The sequence below is a fragment of the Cebidichthys violaceus genome, unplaced genomic scaffold (assembly GCF_023349555.1).
Source record: "Cebidichthys violaceus isolate CVI_PGR_0920_01 unplaced genomic scaffold, fCebVio1.0.p SCAF_34, whole genome shotgun sequence".
NCBI classification, from domain to species: domain Eukaryota; kingdom Metazoa; phylum Chordata; class Actinopteri; order Perciformes; family Stichaeidae; genus Cebidichthys; species Cebidichthys violaceus.
The window spans coordinates 2,353,724-2,378,438 of NW_027176528.1; the positions used below are offsets into that span (position 1 = coordinate 2,353,724).

The following is a 24,715-nucleotide window of genomic DNA, read 5'->3' on the forward strand; positions in this document are numbered from 1 at the left end:
AAGTTAGCTGGTGTGCTGATATTAAATACAAACTGAGGCTATAAGTTAGCTGATGTTCTGGAACTACTGGAGGGGTCCTGGGAGTTTGCCGAACCAGTCTACATGTGCTTTGTAGAATTCGAGAAGGCTTTCGACCGGGTCCCTCGCGGGATCTTGTGGTCTGCTTGGGCTGGCCGGATAAGTGGAGGAAAATGGATGGATGGATGGAAACTAAAATTAATGCAAATTTAATTAATTTAAATGTCTCACTTTTTGCATGATGTAACCACACATTTTTTCAAAAATGTAGTCTTTTTATTTACATTAGAAAAGACCTACTGACACTAGTAACCATTAGTATTAATTTCTAAACTATGAATACAGCGCAGTATGATAATCAACTAACCATGTTTTTTTACATGGTTTGGAACACAAGCTAAGCTATGCAATGATACAATTTCTGCACTGACTCAAAAAGATGAGGGAGGAACACACCTTTCCTGACATTTGCGGTCCCCAGTTTACCTATCCCCATCCCCCACCCGCCACGGTCACGGAGTTTCAGATGCTGACAGGCTGCTTACCATCAGTAGGAACATGCGTTATATAATGTTTATTAATATTAATTATAGACACAAGCATTCAATACCAAACTATTAATACAGCACACTATGATCGTCAACTTACTATGTTTTTTTACATAGTTTGCAACATCAGCACAACTTTGTAATATTAATTTAGAAATAAGGATATTAAAAACGTGTTTAAATGTTTTTTATTTCGAAGCACTGATATTTTAAAGAAACACGAATTAAGCAATGCAATGGTACTATTTCTGCACTGACTCAAAGAAGTGAGGGAGGAACACACTTTTCCTGACATATAAGTTAGTTGGTGTTCTGACATTCAAACAATCTGAGGCTATAAGTTAGCTGATGTTCTGACATTCAAACAAACTGAGACTATAAGTTAGCTGGTGTGCTGATATTAAATACCAACTGAGGCTATACGTTAGCTGGTGTTCTGACATTCAAACAAACTGAGGCTATAAGTTAGCTGATGTTCTGATATTCAAACAAACGGAGACTATAAGCTAGCTGATGTTCTGATATTTATACCAACTGAGGCTATAAGTTAATAGTGTTCTGATATTTATACAAGCATGAGGCTATAAGTTAGCTGATGTTCTGATATTCAAACAAGCAGAGACTATAAGCTAGCTGATGTTCTGATATTTATACCAACTGAGGCTATAAGTTAGTAGTGTTCTGATATTTATACAAGCATGAGGCTATAAGTTAGCCAGTTCTCTGACATTTAATACAAACCGAGACTGTAAGCTAGCTGGTTTTCTGATAGCTCTATGGAAACTGTAATTTAAAGTCCAAAAAGCTCCAAGTGTTTCAAGTTGAGATTTCTGAGGGGAATAATGGCCTGAAAAGAGGACAGCAACGGGACACAGAACCAAGCAAGATATACAAAAGTTACGCAATGTTCTCATCAATACAAAGGCTAACTAGCCAGTGTGCTAATATTATACACAGAGATATAGTGCCAGCTTGTGCAAATCTTTGAGGATAACCAACATATAATCTGTGGCTGTATGTCATTTTTTACAAGATCTCTTTCTTTCAACAGTGCTACTACTACCAATCAATTTTACTACAACTAGCCTACTACTGTATTTCAACTACCTAAGTTAGCCTAATTAGTCTAAACATTGAGTACTTGAACCGGTATAGTTCCAAAGGCAGCTGAATATATTCTACTTATATCAGATATACCTTGTAGCAATAACTAAAACTTCATACAATTGTCATAATTTAACATATTTAACCGTTTGCCAAACCTCGGATAAAGAGGAGCTGTGGAACAGTGAACCAGTTCTTTACCCTTGCAAAACTACTGGAGGGGTCCTGGGAGTTTGCCGAACCAGTCTACATGTGCTTTGTGGAATTGGAGAAGGCTTTCGACCGGGTCCCTCGGGGGTTCTTGTGGTCTGCTTGGGCTGGCCGGATAAGTGGAGGAAAATGGATGGATGGATGGAAACTAAAATTAATGCAAATTTAATTAATTTAAATGTCTCACTTTTTGCATGATGTAACCACACATTTTTTCAAAAATGTAGTCTTTTTATTTACATTAGAAAAGACCTACTGACACTAGTAACCATTAGTATTAATTTCTAAACTATGAATACAGCGCAGTATGATAATCAACTAACCATGTTTTTTTACATGGTTTGGAACACAAGCTAAGCTATGCAATGATACAATTTCTGCACTGACTCAAAAAGATGAGGGAGGAACACACCTTTCCTGACATTTGCGGTCCCCAGTTTACCTATCCCCATCCCCCACCCGCCACGGTCACGGAGTTTCAGATGCTGACAGGCTGCTTACCATCAGTAGGAACATGCGTTATATAATGTTTATTAATATTAATTATAGACACAAGCATTCAATACCAAACTATTAATACAGCACACTATGATCGTCAACTTACTATGTTTTTTTACATAGTTTGCAACATCAGCACAACTTTGTAATATTAATTTAGAAATAAGGATATTAAAAACGTGTTTAAATGTTTTTTATTTCGAAGCACTGATATTTTAAAGAAACACGAATTAAGCAATGCAATGGTACTATTTCTGCACTGACTCAAAGAAGTGAGGGAGGAACACACTTTTCCTGACATTTGCGGTCCCCAGTTTACTTTTTTTTTTTTTTTTCCTCTTTTTCTCTTCTTTTTTTTTTCAGTACAAAACAAAAGTGCTGTGTGCTCGGGTCAAAAGTCCAACAAATGCCATGGGAGGGACCGGCTCTTATCAACAGTTCTCCTTCTCCTGAGTTCAGTGACTATATGTTTCACCACCACGTTGCCGTCCATTATAGTCTGTTTCACTACCATTGTACATCGGGTTTTCCATATTTTGAAACATGCAATGCCAACGATGAGCTGGTAAAGTTCTTTTTGTTTGACAGACATCTTTTCATCAAATACTGCAAACATCACAGATTTATAATTCACACTGAAGACCAGGCCGAGGCCTTGAAGGGAGGCCCAGACCTGTTGAGCTCTGTAGCAGTCTATGAAAAGGTGGCTCTGTGTTTCGTCCTCGTCGCAATGTATCATGGGACATTTTTTTGTCGTGACGTAGCAGCTCCATGACACCGTGGCTCTTACAGCGAGTCTGTTTACCGACATGAGCCATCGGACGTCTCTGATGCTCTCTGAGAGGTTCTTGTCTTTCAGTGTTTTTAAGACCTCATCACCCTCGTCATCGGTCAAATGTTTGTATTTGACAAGTCCACCATGTTTAAAATCATTGATCCTTTTATAAATACTTTTACTAGATAGACTGTTCCAGTCTATCTGTAGATGTTGATATTGATTAGTAAAGTCTCCATATGATAATTTGTATTCAGGACCTATTCTCAGTTTTCCTCTTCTCTTTCTCCACATGGAGACGTCTCCTAACCAAAGAGCGTTTCTGGAGATGGCAGCAGAGATGTTTTTGATAAAGGAAACATGTAGTCTGACGCCGAGCTCTAGAGCCCCTAACCCCCCGTGTTCTTTACTTTTATACATCAGTAGTCTTTTGGTCACTTCCCTGGTTGTGCCCCAGATTAAGTTTACACACTGTTTATTTAACTGGATAATCATTTTGTTTGATGGAGGAAAGATGTTTGATAAAAAAAGTAGTTTAGATAGAATGAACGTCTTGACTATATTTACTCTGGATTTGTAATTAGTATTTTTGTTTTCCCATTTTTTCACCTCTTCTTTAATTTCACACAACTTATTTTCCCAATTTCTTTCACTACTTTTTCTGTCACAAAATATCAAACCTAGTATTTTTATTTCTGGTTTTACTTTAATGTTAATATTACATTTATGACATTCATCTCCGATCCAAACTCCTTCAGTTTTGTTATGATTTAATTTAGCTCCAGATGCTAGTTCATACAGAGCTAGATTGTTGGTTAAGGCATCCATCTCCAGCTGGTTTTTAATAATAACAGTGATGTCATCAGCGTAAGCAATGGCTGTGACTTTGGGCATATGACCTACACTTAAACCTGAAATTAAATGATCCGAATTTATTTTTTTAATTAAAGGATTTATGGCGAGGACGTATAAAGCAGCACTCAGAGGACAGCCCTGCTTCACTCCTCTCTCCACTTGAAAGGCTTCAGTTAAAACTCCATTCACATTTACACAGATATTAGATTTAGCGTACAGACATTTCACCATGTGAACAAAGGCATCGGGGAAGCCGTATGACTTCATCACAGTCCAGAGGTAATCTCTGGAGATGTAATCAAAGGCCTTCTTCTGGTCCAGCCCAACAACATAGAAACCTTTTTTATCAGGTTTATGTAAAAGTTCTCTTAATATGCACAAGTTGTCCCACATCAGTCGACCTTTAATTGCACAAGTTTGTTCTTTATCTATGATTTTGTCTAATATATCATTTAATCTGTTCATAATTATTTTAGCAAGAATCTTATAGTCTGTATTCATAATAGTGAGATGTCTGTAGTTGTCCAAGTCAGCATCATCACCTTTCTTAAACAATAAACATAAAACACCTTGATAAAAGGAGTCTCCCATACAGCCGCTGTTTATACCTTCGTTGTACACAGCAGTGAGGAGGTTTAAGACGTCGTCGTTGTAAAGCTGATAGAACTCAGTGGGCAGACCGTCGGGACCTGGACTTTTACTGACGTTAAGTTGTTGGATGGCCTCCATCACTTCCTCTTTTCTTATCTCTCCACTAAGATGAGTGAAGTTTAAGTCGCTGTATGAAGGCATCGTTTCCAACAGAATATTGACACAGCCTACATCTATGTCTATTCTCTTATATGCATCGACACACAGATTTCTGATAACCTCTCTTTTTTCCTTTTCACAGTAAAAAGTATCACCTTTATGGTTTTTTATACATTTAATACATTTAGCTTGAATTTGTTTTTGACTTGATTTCAGAGCATGAATTAAATTCCCTCTGTTATCTAAGTGTGACTGTTTATAGATATTATACAATAACTCATGATTAAAGTTGTCTATTTGTTTCTTAATACTTGTCATAGTTTCCTCATCTACTGTAGATTTTTTTTTTCTTCTGTTTCAGACTAATGTATTGCTTCATTAATTCATCATAATATGTATTTTTTGCTTTATTTAATTCTCTGCATTTAAATTTGAAGAAATCTTTCACTCTATATTTCAATATTTCCCATAGTTTAATATTAGATTTGGTTAGGATTTTTAGTGGTGTTATTTTGTGTATTTCCTGTTTTAGCTCCTTTAATAAATCTGTATTTTTTAGGCATTGAGTATTTAGTTTCCAGAAGCCTCTGCTAGCTGAGGTTCCAGAAGATACAGATGTTTTAACTATGAGGTGATCTGAGAAGTCATTTAGTATGGTTCTATAATTTACTGCTTTGAAGTGTGACGATACATAAATTCTATCTATACGAGTTTTGGTGTTTGAGTCAAACCTGGTGAATTCATATCCTGAAGGATTTACAGATCTACATACATCTATTAATTTAGTTTCTTCACATACTTGTTTTAAAAATTTGCCTTCTGGACTCAGTTTGAAGGGCTTCTTACTACATCTGTCTTTGTCTTCAGTAACTGTGTTAAAGTCACCACATAATATAATTTTATAACCTACTGACAATAATTCTCTAAGTCTTTTAAATAAACATATTTTTTGGGATTTGTCGGGAGAAGTATAAACATTTATTATTCTGTGTTTTTCTCCTCTAAAAAGGCAATCTAGCATCAAAAGTCTACCTGGAATAATATCCCTTTTTCTAATAATGACAACATCATGAGTCTTAAAAAAAATGCCGACACCATCAGCGCTGCTCTCACCTATAGATATTACACATTTACCTTTAGGCCACATGTCACACACATTGTCAACGTCGTTACTAGTTTTTAGTCTAAGTTCCTGAGTACATAGAATGTCAAAGTCAGTGTCCAATAAATACTTAATTTTTTGTTGTCGATAAACACTCGACTGAACTCCACGAACGTTCCAGGTGGCGATTTTAAGAAGGCTCATAATGGAGTAGAGGTGAAAGCTATGGTGACGGGTTATTGTTTAAACGTTTCTCATTTTTATGAGAGGTGGAGTGGGCTCGCCTCTTCTTCTTTTTCTTGGTGACCAACTGGAAAGGTGCATCGTTCGGTGTCTCACTAGTTGTGGGGGCAGGAAACTCAGGTGTGGGAGAGAAAGAGTCTGATTCTGCACCCGTGGGGGGGTGGAGAGGGGTGCTGCTGGCTCTCTGGCCAGATGTCAAACCGATCGAGCTGAATTCTGAGCTGGGGCTCTCACTGGCACTCTCATAATCATTTTCATCACTACTATTCTCACTCACTGATTCACTTACAATAAATAATCTCCCCTCACCTGAAAGAGAGGAGACATCATCATCGGGAGGAGGAGCTGAGGGTTGAAACTCGGATGTGGCAGGTTGATCTCGCTGTGGAGGATGTTGTGGAGGAGCAAGAGGATCTGCAAAGGGCTGCTGGGTCCGAGGAGGTGCAGGTCCCGGCCTTAGGTTTGAGGGATGGAAAAGGGCCCGAAGCTGGTGGAAATCCAGCTGTCCGTCAGGCAGCTGAGGGGATGGAGGAGGATCCGGAGGAGGCTGAGGGGGTGGAGGAGGGTCAGGTTGAGGCTGGGGGGGTGGAGGAGGATCAGGTTGAGGTTGGGGGGGTGGAGGAGGATCAGGTTGAGGCTGGGGGAGTGGAGGAGGATCAGGGTAAGGCAGGGGGGGTGGAGGATTGGGCAGCTGCAGGGTGGAAGGATGGGGAGCAGACTGGTGTTGAGATCTCGCCTTGTTGGAGTATGAGGCAGGGCAGCCGAAGAAGGTGTGGCCTTTTTCTCCACACAGGCTGCACTGACTCTCTGCAGGACACTCTTTGGCCTTGTGGCCCAAACCGCTACATCGCCAGCATTTGACAAAAGTACACTGCTTCACCTGGTGGTCAGCAGAGTGGCAGATGAAGCAGGTGACTGACTGACCGGGGTATATGATGCGTCCGTTGTAGGGACCAAGGGAGATGGAGTTGGGGATGGATACAAGATGTCCGTTGATGTCTTTACGGAGTTTCACCTTGTATCTCCTTACTCCGTACCAGATGCCGAACTTATCTACCGGCTTGTTAGTGTGCAGGATATCGCAGTACCTGCTCAGGTATAACTCAATGTCAGCATCAGGTATTCTACCTGTCCAGAACTTCACTATTATAGTGGTTATGTCCATTTGAATTGAAGATTCAATTGTCCAGTCTATCCATCTAGATTCGAAATCTTTTGAGCGTTGGATTTCCAGGAAACGCCTGAGAGGAGCTTCATGAAAGAAGCACAGCTCAAAGTCTCTTTTGCTTGGTTGAGCAATGTACGAGTAAACTTCTGATGTGTTGATCCAGGAGGAGTCAAACAGAAGAGTTTCACCAACATGATCACGGCTGGGAGGTTCACCGACACCAGTGTATTTCAGACGGACCCAAAACTGCCCAAATTTTGAGGAGTATTGAGGAATGACTGTGCGTGGAGCCATAGCACCTAGCAGCAGCCCAGAGCAGGACACGCTCTACTTGTTGTTGTTGTTGTTGTTGTTGTTGTTGTTGTTTTTTTTGATAAACGCTCACAAGTTCCGCAATGAAAAACAGCGCACACTGTCTATTGAGACTCCGGTTTTCCTCCTTTTCCTCTTCCGCTCATCTTGTCAGGTTCTAGTTAGTTAAACTCCCCAGTTTACCTATCCCCATCCCCCACTCGCGGCAGTCTCACTTTCCTGTTGACCACCAGAAGGAACACGAGGCATCAGCAGCAGGCCGCACAAAGTACGGACAGAAACACAACTGATGGCCAAGAAGGAAAACAAATGACAACAAAGTAAGTAACATTACATAAAACTAAACCGTTAACCGTTTTAGTTGATATTTGTTAGGCTAAACACATGTTTGCGGCCAAAATCTCACTCAATTGTATATTAGCATGGGATGGTTATGCTAACGTAACATAGCTTCCCGCCAGCATTGGACTATATTGTCAGCATTATTATATAGCGTTATTATATAGTTCTGCAGATCAGTAACAGGCTTGAATTTCGAATATTTTTATAACTACTTATCTAATTATTACTGATAGACGCTGCTGGCGGCGTGCGGGGGGGGGGGGGGGGCGGGCGTGTCGTGTCGGAGCCGAACTGCGCAGTGAGTTAGACAGAGAGCCTCTCAACGATTAACGGGTCTAAATGTAGAAACAGTCAGTTGGTCATTAGTGGAAACGGACGTAGTCTGCTTTGTGTTAGTTTAAGTTTTAGTCGGACTTTAGTTGCAGCTATTTTAAATACGAGGACGCATCGCTTCGTTTAAAGATCTTTGCTTTCATCCGCTCCATCTGTTCTGCACGTCCGCACTTACTCACTCATGTAAGAAGCAGGTTAGAAACCCGTTTAGCGTTACCTGCACTGGTCTCTGAAATCCACTACCCTGTCCCCAGAAACCATACTTCTTTTTGACAGTCATGCCAGTTAAGAAGCCAGCTGACTGGAGAAAGCCACTGTAAGCTGATGAATTAAGTGCAGGTTAACACACTGACTAGAGCTTCTTGAACTTCACTCAAGCCAGTTTATTATCTCTATAACAAGTGTTTAAGTATGGAAGATTATTACTTTGAATAGGTTCAAGCATGGACTTGATTAACTTTATCTCCACAAGCTGTAAACATGAAGTTTTCTTGACTTAAATATAGCCAGGTTAACTGTAGAGCTGGTCACACCTCAAATGACAGATATTTCTATTAGAAGTTAAAAGTGATGGATCTCGAGGTAAATAGACGTCACATCAACTGTTCTGTGTTTAACCTCCTGCAGACAGAGTGCACCATCCACCAGGCTGAACGCACGCTTAGATCACCTGAGGAAGCATCACAATCAATGCTTATTCAGGCACATGGAATATGAAAAACACCAAATACAGGTAATGATGGTGGGGCTCTTTAAAAAGTCATACAGTATTCATAGAACCAAGACTTGAACATATGATCTTAAATTACAAAGACTTTTCAATGGGGCCTCTTGCACATTATGTTTTAGTTTTAGTAATAAAGAAAATGTGTGTATGAGTGTAGAGATCTGGCTCTTCAGCTTTTTGTGAACGTCTTGTTCTGGAGAAATGGTAATATGTGTTTGTCTCTGGTGTTTAGTCCTCAGGAAGTCCAAACCCAGAGAGGGAGACCTCATCAGCACCAAGCCTTCCATCTGAGCTACTGGAGTCTTCCAAGTGTTTGGTAAGTGTCAAACAAGTAGTGCTTTTGGTTTGTCCCATATGGCAGCCTCCTGATAGGTTACTTTAACCTGGCCTTCATGGCTGGTATGTTATATATACATGTAAATGTATATCTACCCCCAAAATTCTATATGCTTTGCCTCTTTGACCTGAAAAACTCACACATTACATGACAGTGATTTAGCAGACGCTTTTATCCAAAGCGACTTCCAATTCAGATTCTATCACACCGTAGGCACAGCTACGGGAGGCATTTCAAGGTGAAGTGTCTTGCTCAAGGACACATCGACATGCGACTGGTGGAGCAGGAGCCGGGGATCAAACTGCCGATCCTCTGATTGAAGGACGGCCCTGCTCTCCACTTAGCCACAGTCACCACACCATGACTAAATTATGTGTTAATACAGCTCAATATAAGTGTAATGAAAAAAATACTTGAACAAATAATACATTTATATAAGAAACAAATTGAATTGGAAATTAAACATCAAACCCTTTTCTTTAACGAACACATTTAAAGGGTTAATTAGCTCTCCATGACAGCTAGCTCTATCATGCACACTCTCCTCTCTCACACACACACACACTATCTCTATCTCTCGGTGTGTCTCTTTCTTTTTCTCTTTCTCTCCTTGATGCAAGCAGACCAGTTCATAGCAGTGAAACAATTAGAAAGGGCGAAGGGAGAGACAGAGAACTGCAATTTTTAATGTTGACACACTAAACACTTTTTCTATTTTTCTCTTTCTGAAACTCATTTTCTTGAGAAATGCTAATACATGTGTCCTCTGTATCTGCCTCTCCCTCTGTTGTTTTAGCCCTCAGGAAGTCCAAACAAAGATGGGGAGATCTCATCACTATCAGAACTTTCACCTGAGCCACTTGCAGCTTCCAAGAGCTTGGTAAGTGTCAAACAAACCTTTTGAACTGGTCCTGTCCCTAATGACAGGCCTCCTAATAGTTTACTTCACCCTGTTATTGTTACTTGCCAGTTACAATGCAAGTATCCACCCAGGTAATCAGAAATGACTGTAGTGAGTGTGCTAGGGCTGTACTGAAGAGTTGGAAGCTTCAAATCTTCAATCATAAAAGATGACAGGCAAATTCTAAATCAACATTTTAATTTTGCACTACTTTTTTTTTTTTTACATGTCTATTCATTCATTGTGTTTAAAGACTTTAATTCTTGACAGTTGCAGATGAATATTAGGTAAAGCTAATATTAGTAATGTTAGGTTTTCCTGTATGCTCCCAGTGGTTACTCCTCTGTTCTTCCCCTGTCTGGTTTGTTTTTGAGGGCCATGTGCTTATGTTTTGTTTTTGTCAGCCTACAGTTTTCATCCCCGGGTTCCGCCCTCGACCACGCCCTTCTCCTTGGGCTCAGCTGTGGGTAATTCGGATGATCAGCTCCAGCTGACTTAAATACCTCAGCTTTCCTCCGACACGCCGTCAGTCCGTCAGGTTACTTGTCTGGATTGTCGTGCCACGTGAGTCCAGATTGTCTGTTTTTAGGAGGAGGATCGCCTCTAACCCTTTTTGACTGTTCTTCTGCTCTCGGGCCGCGCTGAGTCGATCCTCGGGAATTCACCAGTGCGAAGAGGCCGATCCGGGTGGTGCCACGGAGCGCACCGATCGAGGTCCTGTTTGTTCCCCTGTCCGGACTGTTTCCAGACGTGGTTTCGGTGGAGTTTCCCTCCCGACTTCGGTTCGCTGGACACGGTGCTATAGTTTTGTTTGTGTTTTTTCTGTTTCAAACTTGTTTTCTTGAAATAAAATCCTTGGCTGGATTTAAACCTGCTGTGTGAGCGTGCATTTGGGTCCACCTACTCCACCACACAACAAGTAAGCTATTATACTATTTGTGGGTGGGTGGTAAGGCTGCGCTGAATGTCTGTTTTTTTACATTCAAAGCTTTTATTGGGGTTTTTGAATGAAGCTTTGAATGTAGGTTGTCATATTTTAAGATGTTATCACCCTAGAATCATGGAAATGGGTTAGGGTTAGTAAATATGATTTAGTGTTTAAGTGGTAATATAAATGTAATTGAAGTTGCTGTCGGTTGACTGCATTGATACGGTTATTTGCGAAAGCCTTAACTCCAAAAAATATGGATTGATGCACAATAGTTTGTTCAATAAAACATGTTCTTTTTTCAATCAATTTTGACTTTTGGACTGGACAATTACAGAGATGAGGACTGCGTCACTCGCTGTGTGTGTGTGTGAGTGAGAAAGAAGGTGAAAGGTGTACTATTGCATTCAATGTTTCTGTAAGTTATTAATATTAGTAATTTGAGTGTCAACATTATGAATGATGCTTAAAAGCTTCAAACTATTCAGTATAGCAAAAGAAAGTTAAAGGAACATTGCATGCAATAGTCCACCTTTTACCTTCCCTTCCCCTCTCTCTGTCACTCTCTCTCTCATTGACAGCAAGCACCACGGCACTCTGCACCTATTGTTATGTCATTTTGTGAACAAAAGTTATTTTCATTCAAGGAAGTTCATTTAATAAAAAGGACTACCTCATTTGATGAATCACTTCATTCAATGACAATTTTGTTTGAGAAATACATTTTTTGGGTGATGACGACATAAGCAGATGACAGACATTCTGAGCTTCATCCGTAAACCTCAAACAAATGTAAAAAAAATGACATTGGGTAGAGCCCCAGCTATATGTGCAGCTACAATGAGATTGCACTATATGTGAGTTGTGGGTGTTTTGAGACAAAATAATTCATTAGTGGTTGTGTGCAAGCTATATGCTTTCACCAAACCTAACATTTGGCTACAATGTCTACACCTGGGCAGCGCCTCACATTTTACTTTGCCATTGTTACTAATGGGAAAATCTACTGCATTTGGAACTTGCAGCATGTATCTACTCTTGATATCTGCTTGTTTGCAACCCATTCACTTTTTTATAATGTACAGTTTGTATCAGAATAAGTTAGGTTGTCATATTTTCATCACATGGAAAAAATGGCAAACATGGTCCCAACCATACATTCACTGCTGTGTTGTTATCATATCTTTACTTAAAACTACAAGGGTTTCATATCCTTCTTCAATGTATAACAGTAACTACTGCCAGTGCTTTATATTGTTTTGTTTTTCCCTTATAGGAAACAAGCCTGGACTTTGAGAGCAACACAGAGATATTATCCCCTGAAAGTCCATCCTCTGGTGTTGGTGATGGCCCAGATGTTCCACCTCTGAGCAGAACTGACAGCATATTTGTAAGTTTGCATGATGAAAACTAGCAGAATAGTTATTACATATAATAAACATAACGGATAATGCTGGTAATTCTTTTCTCAAATTGTATGTATGGTTACATGGTATGGTTACTAACCCTAACCCAACAATGAACTGATCTACTAACAAGTATTGTGAGTGCATCGAAAATGATAGAATTCTGTTTAAAAACTATTAAAAACATATTGAGATTTAGTGACGAAGAAAAAGTGAAAACATTTTGAGCCAACTCCTTCAACATTCATTCCAAATTATTCTTTGGTAAATGAAGTAATCAGTGGAAGTTAACCCTGTAGCTGTTAAAACAACCCTGTCAGTGCATGTTATAACCTTACCCTGAATGGTGGTTTGAATGTCAGGTTCAGTTGCTCAGGTTTTAAGGGAATCTTAATGACAATGTAAGATTTTCATGCTAGCTTCCTGTTTCTTGCAGATAATTTAGCTATAATCGTCTTGTATATTTAAATTCCAGCTCACCAAAGAATACCTGGAATCCAAGCATAATGTATCAGAAGCCTCCATGAGCTGCAGTGGAAGCAGTGGTGATGAATATATTCCATCAAAAGACTCAATACATGAAAGCAGTTCAGAAGGATCTTGTGATCAAATGAGCAAGGTTCCATTGGTGAAACTGAAGAAACAGAAGAAGTCACAGAGGACTTACAGTAAGACATTGCCCAGTACCTCCTCAGATAAAGATAATAGGAGAGCTAAAAGTCAAAACTCTGATAACACAAACCATGCAAATGTGTCGGTAAAGAAGCTGCAAAAAAGAAAAGCTGGTGCCAGAGATTACAGTAAAATGCATTACTGTCTGTACTGTCCCACGCACTGCCAAAAAATGGCGAGGCACTTAATACGCAAACACAGCAATGAATCAGCTGTAGCACAAGCAATCACTTTTCCTTTGAATTCAATGGAACGAAAATTGCATTTTGCCCTTATCAGAAACGAAGGAAACCGTGCTCATAATAATGAAGTCCTAAAAGCTGGTAGTGGAACGCTGATCCCAAGTCAGCAATCTGGGAACCAGGTGAAAGCAAGTGACTATATGCACTGCATTAACTGTGAGGCTTTGCTTAAAAGAAAGTCATTATGGAGGCACATGTCCAGGTGCAAGCTTGCTCAAAAATGCAGAACAACAAAGCCTGGTAGAAGTCGGATCCAATCACTCTGTGCCTATGCACAGCCCGTCCCAGGTGATGTTAACAGAAAACTTTGGGATCTGGTAAATGCTATGCATCAAGATGAAGTCACAAGCATCATCAGAGAGGAGAAAAGCATTTTGAGACTTGGAGAACATTTGTATGCAAAGCATGGACATGACAAGACCAAACATGAGTACATTAGACAAAAAATGCGAGAAGTGGGACGACTAATTTGGCACTCACGTGAAGCTGGAAAACTGAAACGAATTGAGGACTTCTATGTACCTTCCAACTTCAACTTTGTGGTCAACGCAGTAAAGGACACGGCTGGCTTTGATGAAGACAGAAACATCTACAAAATTCCATCCTTGGCTCTGAAGCTTGGTCATAGTCTCAAGAAGATTGCAGATATTCTTGAGTGTGAAGCAAAGATGTCAGAGTCTGACAATGAGGAATTTCTTAAGAATCTGGAGAGAAGCCGGGGTCTGTATGAGAAAAAGTGGGATGTATGTGTCATCACGTGCCATACAAATTCTAAAAGAGGGGAAATGGAACACTCCTCAGCTCCTTCCTTTCACTGACGAAGTCAAGAACATGCACATACATCTTGATAAGTGCAGACAAGAAGACCAAAGCAGACTTGAGGATGATCCAAATAAGAAGAACTGGTCAAAGCTGGCCAATTTGACTCTGTGTGAAGTGATCCTGTTTAATCGCAGAAGAGAGGGGGAGGTGTCAAAGATGCCACTTAGTGCATTCACCCTAAGAGACACTTCAGAAGTCCATTCAGATTTGGCACTAGGACTTTCAGAGTTGGAGCAAAAGCTTTGCCAGCATTTTCAGCGCATTGAAATCAGAGGGAAAAGAAACAGGAAAGTTCCCATCCTTCTAACACCAGACATGCTCTCCTCAATGGAAGCCTTGGTTTCACATCGGCGGGCCTGTGGTGTGCCTGATGAAAACCCCTTTTTCTTCTCCAGACCTGAAGCAGAGACTCACTTAAGAGGATCAGACGCCATCAGACAGATTGCAAGGGAATGTGGGGCCAAGCACCCTGAAACCCTCTCTTCAACTAAGTTGAGAAAGCATGTTTCCACACTGTCCACGGTTCTAAACCTGAAAGATAATGAGATGGACATACTTGCCAATTTTCTTGGCCATGACATCCGGGTCCATAGGCAGTACTACAGACTACCTGAAGGAACGCTGCAGTTGGCGAAAGTCAGCAAAGTGCTCATGGCCCTTGAACAAGGCCAACTGTCGGACTTTAAGGGAATGAGTCTGGACCAAATCCAAATAGATCGTGTGTGTGTGTGTGTGTGTGTGTGTGTGTGTGTGTGTGTGTGTGTGTGTGTGTGTGTGTGTGTGTGTGTGTGTGTGTGTGTGTGTGTGTGTGTGTACCATTTTTGAGTAAATATCTTTTTCATGTCATATTTGGGTTTATTTTCCCTGATTTTCAGAGGAAGTGCTGGAAGCTATGAACAGTGATGTCTCAGAGACTGAGGCGGAGAAGGACTCGTCTTTCTTCTCTGCGTCATCATCAGGTAGATTACACATTTAACTGTTTTTACCTTCCAGCACAAGAGGCATTGCTTAGTGTGGTGGCTGAGTGAGTGTTGAGATAAACATTTATTGTAATTTTTTGTCAAAGGATCCTCAAGCTCTAAAAGACGACAGCTAACCACTGATGAGTTTGGTGATGACATTGAGCCCATAGGTATCTGACAGACTTATTTACACTTTCTTACATTATATCCTTGTTTTTATATAGACTTAGGAATTAAAAAGATAGTGATTTTAACATCACTCATTATTTTGACAGAATCCTCAACACTTAAGAGAGGAAAGGAGACTGTTGAGTCTGACAGTCATGATGGTGCTTCAGGTGCTTTTACACATTAAAGGCTGTGTTTGTTTTTTGTTGGTGATATGTCTTAACTCAACCTTTCATCAAACTTAAGAAAAAATATATATAAATAAATTGGCTGATTAATGACATACAGGTCTGTCTTTCTTCAATATTTTAATAGGATTCTCAACACCTAAGAGAAGACTGCAAGTGTCTGACAGTGAGGACCCTACAACAGGTATTTCACACACTAAATGCACTCCTTGGTATTTGTCAATTACCTACTTTTACAAAAATGGTTGAAATTAAAAAAAAAAGAATGTGCTTGCGTTCTGATATTCTACCAAATTTACACAAACTGATTTTGAACTGAAAAAATAGAATACTGAATTAAAATTAGGCTGTCGGGCAGAAATCTGTGGTGGAGCCAGTCACCTGGGCTCTACCTCAGCTGGCTGGATCCTTTCAACGAATTGATTGATCTGCTGCATGAAGCAGACGAGCAGCTTTTGGCTAATCTTCTCGACCAACTCATTCCTTCAAGATTTGCTGCCATTGCCCAGTTGACTGGCTCCTCCCACATACATTTAATTGACAGCCTAATTTGTAAACTGAGTCAGATGATTGTTTATATTATATTATAGTACAGTGGTTGATGATTTTAATAGACTAGGTGACAATTGAGTGGTTGGCATATTTGCAGAAAGTTGGTTGTAAAAACAGTTACCATGCGCTGTATTGCAATCACTGTTTTTTTCATATTTGCGTCCCCTGTTATTCTGTAGTGGCAACCTACATAATTTTCATTATTTACTCTTCTAATAGGACCCCAAATATTCAACAGTGGACAGCCGACCTCTGATGATCCAGACAGTGTTGATCCTGCTATCACAGGTAACCCACAGATTGAGGCCATGGCACTTGGTGTCTGCATGTCCATTGCCCTTTTCTGACTGAACAGTTAAACAGGCATTATAAAACAAGGTCAGATTGGCAGCTTTCTCAAACTCACTTGATGATTTTGTTTCAAAGCTGCAGATTGCTCCAAGTATCACTTTTATTATCTGAAAAGACACCCTGTCTGTACATGGTTGAAACAAAATACAGAATTTACTGATTATTTTTTAGCAATCTTAAAAAAACGTAAGAAATGTAAGAATTAATGATATACAGTGCTATTAATTAAGTGACTGATAGATTAGTGTTTAGCATTTCTGCTTTCCTTCTAAGAAACTTTGATTCCTAGTCAGTAAATGTGCCTACTGAACCTCCCGATGTGTAATTTTGGATAGTGGTAACACTAAAACAGGTATATCACGCACTCATTGCAGAGAAATATGACCACGTTTAAAAAAATGTTTGCTTTAATTTGAGAGATATGTAGTTAGTTTGTATAGACCACCAGTCTTCACACTGGAGCAAATACATACAGATAATTAAAACAAAGCAGTTAATAAGTAAATTGATGCCAACTTCTGATTTCTGTTATTGATATACTCATCATTTGTTATTTTTACAGGATCAAGATCTAAGAAAAAACAGTGCCCTGAGTCAAACAGAGGTGACCCTAAAACAGGTATTTCACACACTGAATGCTCTCCTGTTTTGTTACCTGTTTTTACAGAAAGATAGACAGATAGATAAGAAATTAAAAGAATAATGTCCTATCGTTTTAATATTCTACCTTCTTATTATTCTTTATCACAGTCCTGTTTAATCTGTCACTCACTTCAGTTATGTTGAGGGCTTGTGCACCCTAGCCTGATTGAAAAGGTCTTGATTAATGGCTACATTTAGACATTGAGGTTGTCTGGGTTATCTCCAATTGAGGCTCTAAAATCCTGATATAATCTGCTTTGGCCTATACATCGGAATTCTCTCCTGTCTACCATATATGTTTATTTGCAGCCAAGCACATGCACATTTCCAATTGGATTTAAGTCAATATGTTATTTATTTTCATGTTTAAAGATGCTGTCATTTTAACAGTACTTTCCTGCTAGAGTTCATGAACAAATTGCGCAGCTGTTGAGGTGGGCAGGTTAATGCTAAGTAGTTGAATTTGGTATGTACAGCTGTGAAAATCTTTTTGAAGTCTTATTACTAGATCTACTGTTCAGTTTCTGACAGGAGAATACATACACCTCAGTCAATTTAAAGTTGACACCTACTAGCTTATATTAAAGTTGACACAATAGGGGTGTCTGCCATCTGAAGTTGTCCATGTGTATCCACTCTCCTGGTACAAACTGAACAGCTGACCTGGTAAATAAGACAATTTCCACAGTTGAACATATGAAACTCCATAAATCAGCCAACTCAAGTGCTGTGTTGGTACCTGAAAAGACAGTAGGCTGCTCTTAAAGTGACAGCAGCTCTATACAGGGAAATGTTTTGACTTAATCCACTTCAAAACATGAGTGCGCAAGTCTTAAAATACTATATATTTTAATGGGTGGGAAAGGAATTTGGTTACTGACCATCTGCAGGTAACATTGTTTTCAGTAAGAGATAAGACCTCTGTACTGACAACAGGAAACAGTGCCATGTAAATATAGTAAATCGTTCAGCTTATGCTATTTGTTTTCTGTTGTGAAGAGAGCTTGATACTTAACGCATAAGCTTTTAATCCTTCGCATCCCAAGTTTATTCCTACTCGTGTAGTATGAATATGATGAAATAACACATTTGATTAAATTAAGGCTGATTGGTCACTGAATGATGATTTACATTGCTTATTTATACCCCTGGCTGTTTTTTTCTTTCTTTGTGTCTTTCTTAGAAACCTCAAAGAGGAGGAGTTGGTCACTTAATGAGATACACGCAGTGGAAAAGACGCTGATGGCCTTCATACAATCAGGGAAAGTACCAGGGAAGTCCGACTGTGTTGCATGTATTAAAGCTTCACCAGAAGCCCTTAAGAAAAGAAGCTGGACCGCAGTAAAGTTCTATGTGAAAAATCGGATCACTGCCATCCAGCATGAAAGTGCAAAGAGAGTTTACTAAATAGAACTTTACACTAGTGCCTTTCATGTTTCATGTTTCAAACATAATGCTTTTTGCATTTTTTTGGAACTGTTAGAGTGCTTAAAACAGTTTTTGGCACCTAGTGCCTTTCATGTTTCACACATAATGCTCTCTGCATTTTTTTTGTAACTAGCAGTGTTTAAAACTGCCTTTGGCACCTTGTGCCTTTCATGTTTCAAACATATAATGCTTTTTTGCATTTTTTTTGGAACTGTTACAGTGTTTAGAACTGTCTTTGGTACCTAGTGCCAAAACAATACAAAAGGATGCTTTGAATAAAAGCTTTGTTAAAATCTGAGCTTAATTTGTCTCTCCCCTTTTGTACAGTAGGTCTAAGTGTTTTCCCAGCAGATAAAGTTTGAAGACTTCATTGTTTAAAGGGTAATAATTTGCCGGAGTGGATAAAGATAACATCTATATTGTTGAACCAATCAGGTGAAACACCATGTCTTGTTTGTTAGAACGGCCAGGTAAATTATCCATCATGTATCAACTGTTTAAATGTATGTTTGCTCAACAATTATACTTTAACAGAATATGGTTTGTTTTTGAAAAAGATCTGGCAGTCTGGATTATTAGATTCAGTGTTTATGTAATCTCATAATAAGGTTTCATCCAATATAGGTTGATTAAATGCTTGTCATGAACTGTGAGGTACCCAACAGTGGTGTTGATTGTATCCCAATAGAAGTAACCTGACTTTTGAGACCCATGGGGACCAGTCCCCAGGGGGGTCAAAAATTCAGGTTTTAATTTTTCTTGAGAGTTTGATGTTTAAAGTCATTTTTGTGTTAACTTAAAATTATCATGATTTTAGCAGTTAAAACCATGTCTCTAGACCCTTCAGAAAGGGTGGACCCCACCAGGCGGCTTCCACTCAGTGGATCCCACGGTGTAGTAAAAACGTGTGTGCGTGTGCGCCAACACAGACAAAAATCATGAGCAAAGAACTAGCATAACAAATCAATAGTTACTCCATCATCCACTTAGACCAAACAGGCTTGATCAAAGAAAGACACTCATTTAATAACCTACGCAGACTCTTCACCCTAATATATTACACATTTCATACAAATTCACCAGCATAGTCTGATTGAATGCAGAAAAGACATTTGATAAAAGCAAACCAATTCTTATTTTATACACTAAATAAAATTGGTTGTGGTAAATCATGTATCCATTGGGGGGAGAATTTTGTACATGCATCAATGGCCACGATCACCACCAATGGATTCACTTTGCACAGTGGTAGGCATGGATGCCCACTCTGAGAACCCCGTGCAGCAACCGCCTTTCAAAAAAAAAAAAAAATAATAATAATAATTTACATACAAAATATATGCACAAAAAGACCAGCCTTTATGCAGATGACATTCAATACCTACAAAATCATTCTTCCATTGACCTCAGAAACACCATTGACCTCAAACACCTTCTCTAAAGTCTCTATCAGCTGGTCTAAGTCCAACATTCTCCCACTCAGCCCTAAAAGCTGGGATGTGGCAGTCCAAACACCACCCATTTCTTTGTACACTGGTAATATCACATTTAGGAATCAACATCCCCTAGGCTGTCAGAGTTAGTCCATCTCAACATCAAGCCACTTCAAAACAGACAAGGACAGCCTTCATCGTTGGATGAATCTACCAATAGCCATCAGCAGAATTGCTCCAAACAAAATTACCATACTACCCATGATAAATTACCTGTTCTCAATTATTCCAATCAAGCCCCCACTATCCCTAGACTCCATTGTCTCAAAATTCTACTGAAAAATTACATTAAAAATCAAACTAGCCACTTTACAAAAATCCGAATCCCAAGGAGGTCTGGAAGCACCAACCTTCCTCCATTACTTCATTGCCCATCAACTCCAACACAAGCCATCAGGGGGAGAAGGCAGACAGAAACCAGAAGAAGCAGAGCCTATTCTCGTGGTCGGGGACAGAAGGCTGAGTCGTTTACTGGGGTAGAGGCAAGGCGGAGAAGTCCAAACAGGCAGGGTCGGCAACGGGAAACCAGTCGGAGGGTAAACGCGGGGAAGTCTAGCATACTGCGGAGAACGATCTGGCAGTGACTGTGTGTGAGAGACTGGGGTTTAAATAGTAGGTGCCGCAGACTGAGAGGGTGAGAGTGATTGAGCTGATGACGTGGGTGTGTCTAACAGGTGCACTGAATGAGCTGATTAGGTGAGTGAGAGAGAGTGGCAGGAGAGAATGGAAGCTGAACTGTGACAAAATCTTTCCTACGCTTAGTGTGGCGTAGTGTTTTGTTTGTTTAACTCATAGATTTACGTTTTACGTAACTGGATTTACGTTATGTCTTTTGTCATATTTGTTGTGGCCTTGGCTACTATTTTTTTATCTGTGATGTTATGTTTAAAAAAAGTCAGGTACAATAGTAATATTATTAATAAAAAATATGCTTTAAGCATTATCCGTCAGTGTATTTATTAATTGACAAATATGGTGGATTCTGAAGTCTAGTCCAGGAAGATGTACAGCACTACATATGTTAGCTTTTTTGTCATTTCATTCTGAGTTGATAAGGATTAACTATGGGGCAGGAGATAGTTCCCTCAGGACCTGATGCAGGAGCCCTGGAAATACATTGAAGGCTGCTTATTGTACACAAAAGGAGAAAGTTATAATAGCATAATATAATGAATACAAATCTGATTGTGTAAACGCAAACATGAAAAGACACTGCCCCTCATTAAGGAGAGTGGATATGACTTTTCGGTAACACCTTATAATACCGATCCGTAACCGTGTATAACCGTCTAGTTAATAATGAACTAATCATCAACAAAACATATAATTAATATTTTTAAATTATCAATAATTGCTATGTTAACATATCACAAATTTCTTGAAAGTCATCTAGTCTATATAACCTTAGTAAATAATGAAATAATCATTAATAAATGATTCATGATTTATAGTTAGTTGATATATTATGATTCACTGGGGAATAATATCTGCACACGTTATGACCTTCACCATTTCTTGATCAATTCTAATGATGTGGTCTAACACATTTTAGGTTTTTACAGTCGCTAATCTAAAGTATAAACTATTCAGCATTATGTTAAAAAGACAGACCGTGTGTCCAATCAGCGACGATCCTGGTCATAGAGTGCGTCCAATCAGCGAAGATCCTTGTGGAATGCATCCAATAAGCAACGATCCTGGTCATAGAGTGCGTCCAATCAGCAAAGATCCTTGTGGAATGCGTCCAATAAGCGATGATCCTTATCATAGAGTGTGGTGGAAAAAAAACTATTCAATAGTACCGAGTGAGTCCTATAATACTGAATACTGAAACAAGAAACATTGAGGAAAGAAGTTTGTCTTTAAAGTATTTATTCTCTGGCCAGAGAAGGCTTCACCAGGATCGTCGCTGATTGGACCCACCATCATACAGACTGCGATCCTTGTCATAGAGTGCGTCCAATCAGCGACGATCCTTGTGGAATGCGTCCAATAAGCAACCATCCTTGTTATAGAGTGCATCCAATCAGCAACAATCCGTATCGATAGAGTGCATCATTTCCATTGTAGAGCACTTAGCAATTCTCTCCAACCCTATCAAATTTGTCTTGAGTTGTTCAAAAAGAAAAGACGAGAAATCAATGGTGATGGACCTGTCCATCACCATTGATGATACCGTGGTGACGCCAACTCTGACTGCGAGGAACCTGGGTGTGACCCTGGATGACCAACTGTCATTCTCGGCAAACATTTCATCCGTTACACGCTCCTGCAGATTCCTGCTCTACAACATCAGGAGGATTCGTCCCTTCCTGACTGACGAGACGGCGCAGGTTCTCATCCAGGCTCTTGTCATCTCATCTACTGCAACTCTACTCGCCGGAGCCCCGGCGTTGGCCATAAGACCTCTGGAGCTTGTCCAGAAAGCCGCAGCTCGCCTGGTGTTCAATCGCCCCAAGTTCTCCCACACAACTTCTTTTCTCCGTTCTCTACACTGGCTACCTGTAAGAGCTCGCATCCAGTTTAAGACTCTGGTGCTAGTCTACAGGGCAGTGAAAGGAACAGCTCCTTCCTATCTCCAGGCCATGGTCAAGCCTTACACCCCCGCCCGACCACTTCGCTCTGCTGCCTCGGGGCGATTGGTCGCCCCGTCGCTCAGAGGTCCTGGCAGCCAATCGACTCGGTCACGGCTGTTTTCTGTCCTGGCCCCCCAGTGGTGGAATGAACTTCCCACTGACGTCAGGACAGCGGAGTCGCTGCCCATCTTTCGGCGCAGGCTGAAAACCCACCTCTTCAGGAAGTGCTACCCTGAGCCTTCCACTTAGCGCTTATTGTTTTCATACTAGCTTGTTGCACTTATTGTATTTGTATTACTTATAGCACTAACTGTTTTTCTTGTTTCTGCCCTGTACTTTGGCTCTGAGTTATGCTCTGCTTCATGCTCTTAGATGCTTGTTTGGAAAAGGAAATGTACTTATGACTTCTGGTGACTAGTAGTTCTTTTGATTACCAATGTTGAATGCACTTATTGTAAGTCGCTTTGGATAAAAGCGTCTGCTAAATGACTGTAATGTAATGTAATGAAATTAAGCTAATCCCCCCCAAATAAGGATGCAAAAAGAGAAGTGTACCAAGGAGGACACTGTTGCTTACAAACACTTGAGGTGGCACCAAATATGCCATGTTCAACAGACTGGGGTTGGATAGACCCAAGATATTGAAGACAATTGTGATCAAATCTTCCACAGGAAGTCCATCCTTGAACTCTAAAGCTGTGACTGCAAGAAACGCTGCCGGAGGCATTGAAAATGCCAACAACAATCAGACAAACGTGTTTTTGAAGCCAACCTTTGTGTTTGACTCATCCTTTTTAAGCTGTTACGGTCGTATTGAATATTGTTTGACTCTTTACAGTCACTATGTTGTCAGGTCCAAGGAACAAAAGGATCAAGCTTTTATACCTCAAACAACATGCATGGACAATGATGTTATAAAGTCTAGCCTAGGTTCTCAGATACTGTCCCTCACAACGTCTGAATTTACCAATAACTATTCACCTGGACAGTTTATGATGTTGTATGTGGTATCATTGTAAACATTGATCACCAAAACATAGGGAGAGACATCTTTCCTATGTCATCATCACGTCTCTGATTATCACCAATCACCAACTTCAGGAGACCAATCACCAACTGGCTGACAACCTGAATGCCTTCTCCTGCAGGTTTGATAAGCCCACTTCAAATGCCCCATCATCAAACAAACTGCCTCCTTCTCACCTCTCCCAACCAACCCCCCACCGACACTGAGGATCTGTGAAGAGGATGTGATTCGGCTCTTCCACAGACAGAAGATCAGAAAGGCTCCGGGCCCAGACGGTGTCCCTCTCCTGCCTGAAAGTCTGTGCTGACCAGCTGGCCCCCATCTTCACGCAGATCTTCAACCGATCACTGGAGCTGTGTGAAGTCCCCTCATGCTTCAAACGCTCCACGATCATCCCGGTCCCCAAGAAATCCTCCATCACAGGATTAAATGACTACAGGCCCGTCGCCCTGACGTCTGTGGTTATAAAATCCTTTGAGAGAATCACAGGCCCCTGCTGGACCCCTTGCAGTTTGCCTACCGTGCAAACAAGTCGGTGGATGATGCAGTCAACATGGGACTGCACTACATGCTGCAACACCTCGACTCCCCAGGGACATATGCAAGGGTTCTGTTTGTGGACTTCAGCTCAGCGTTCAACATCATCATCCGAAAATACTCATACCCAAACTCTCTCTATCAGCACTGGCGCCCCCCAGGGATGTGTGCTCTCCCCACTGCTCTTCTCCCTCTACACAACGACTGCACCTCAGAGGACCCATCTGTTAACTCCTGAAGTTCGCAGACGACACAACGGTCATCGGCCTCATTGGGGACGGTGATGAGTCTGCGTACAGACAGGAGGTTGAAGAGCTGGTTCTGTGGTGTGGTCAGAACAACCTGGAGCTGAACAAGCTCAAAACTGTGGAGATGACAGTGGACTTCAGGAGGAGCCCCCCAACGCTGCTCCCCCCCCCCCTCACCATACTCAACACTGTGTCTGCTGTGGAGACCTTCAGGTTTCTGGGATCCACAATCTCCCAGGACTTGAAGTGG

The 24,715-nt window shown here is 40.5% G+C and overlaps 1 protein-coding gene across 6 annotated transcripts; it reads left to right on the forward strand.

Annotated features, from left to right (window-relative positions):
* Positions 1-7,819: 7,819 nt before the first annotated feature.
* LOC137883634 (uncharacterized) lies at positions 7,820-18,882 on the forward strand. 6 transcript variants are annotated; one of them, XM_068725191.1, is made up of 10 exons: positions 10,740-11,019; positions 12,428-12,541; positions 13,033-13,225; positions 15,169-15,252; positions 15,360-15,425; positions 15,531-15,593; positions 15,739-15,795; positions 16,383-16,451; positions 17,077-17,133; positions 18,340-18,882. In XM_068725191.1, exons 3-10 carry the CDS (start codon positions 13,081-13,083, stop codon positions 18,561-18,563), a joined length of 765 nt encoding a protein of 254 aa, XP_068581292.1. In that variant the 5' UTR covers positions 10,740-11,019; positions 12,428-12,541; positions 13,033-13,080; the 3' UTR covers positions 18,564-18,882. The 6 variants fall into 6 exon arrangements, with proteins under 6 accessions (XP_068581297.1, XP_068581292.1, XP_068581293.1 ...); XM_068725192.1 differs by having other exon boundaries at positions 10,740-11,005; XM_068725193.1 differs by lacking the exon at positions 15,531-15,593.
* Positions 18,883-24,715: the final 5,833 nt, after the last annotated feature.

Coding starts and splice junctions, on each gene's coding strand:
- LOC137883634 (XM_068725191.1), top strand. CDS start 13,081: ATGAGCTGCAGTGGAAGCAGTGGTGATGAATATATTCCATCAAAAGAC. Junction 15,426..15,530: donor TGATGACATTGAGCCCATAG/GTATCTGACAGA, acceptor TTATTTTGACAG/AATCCTCAACACTTAAGAGA. Junction 16,452..17,076: donor TGTTGATCCTGCTATCACAG/GTAACCCACAGA, acceptor TTATTTTTACAG/GATCAAGATCTAAGAAAAAA.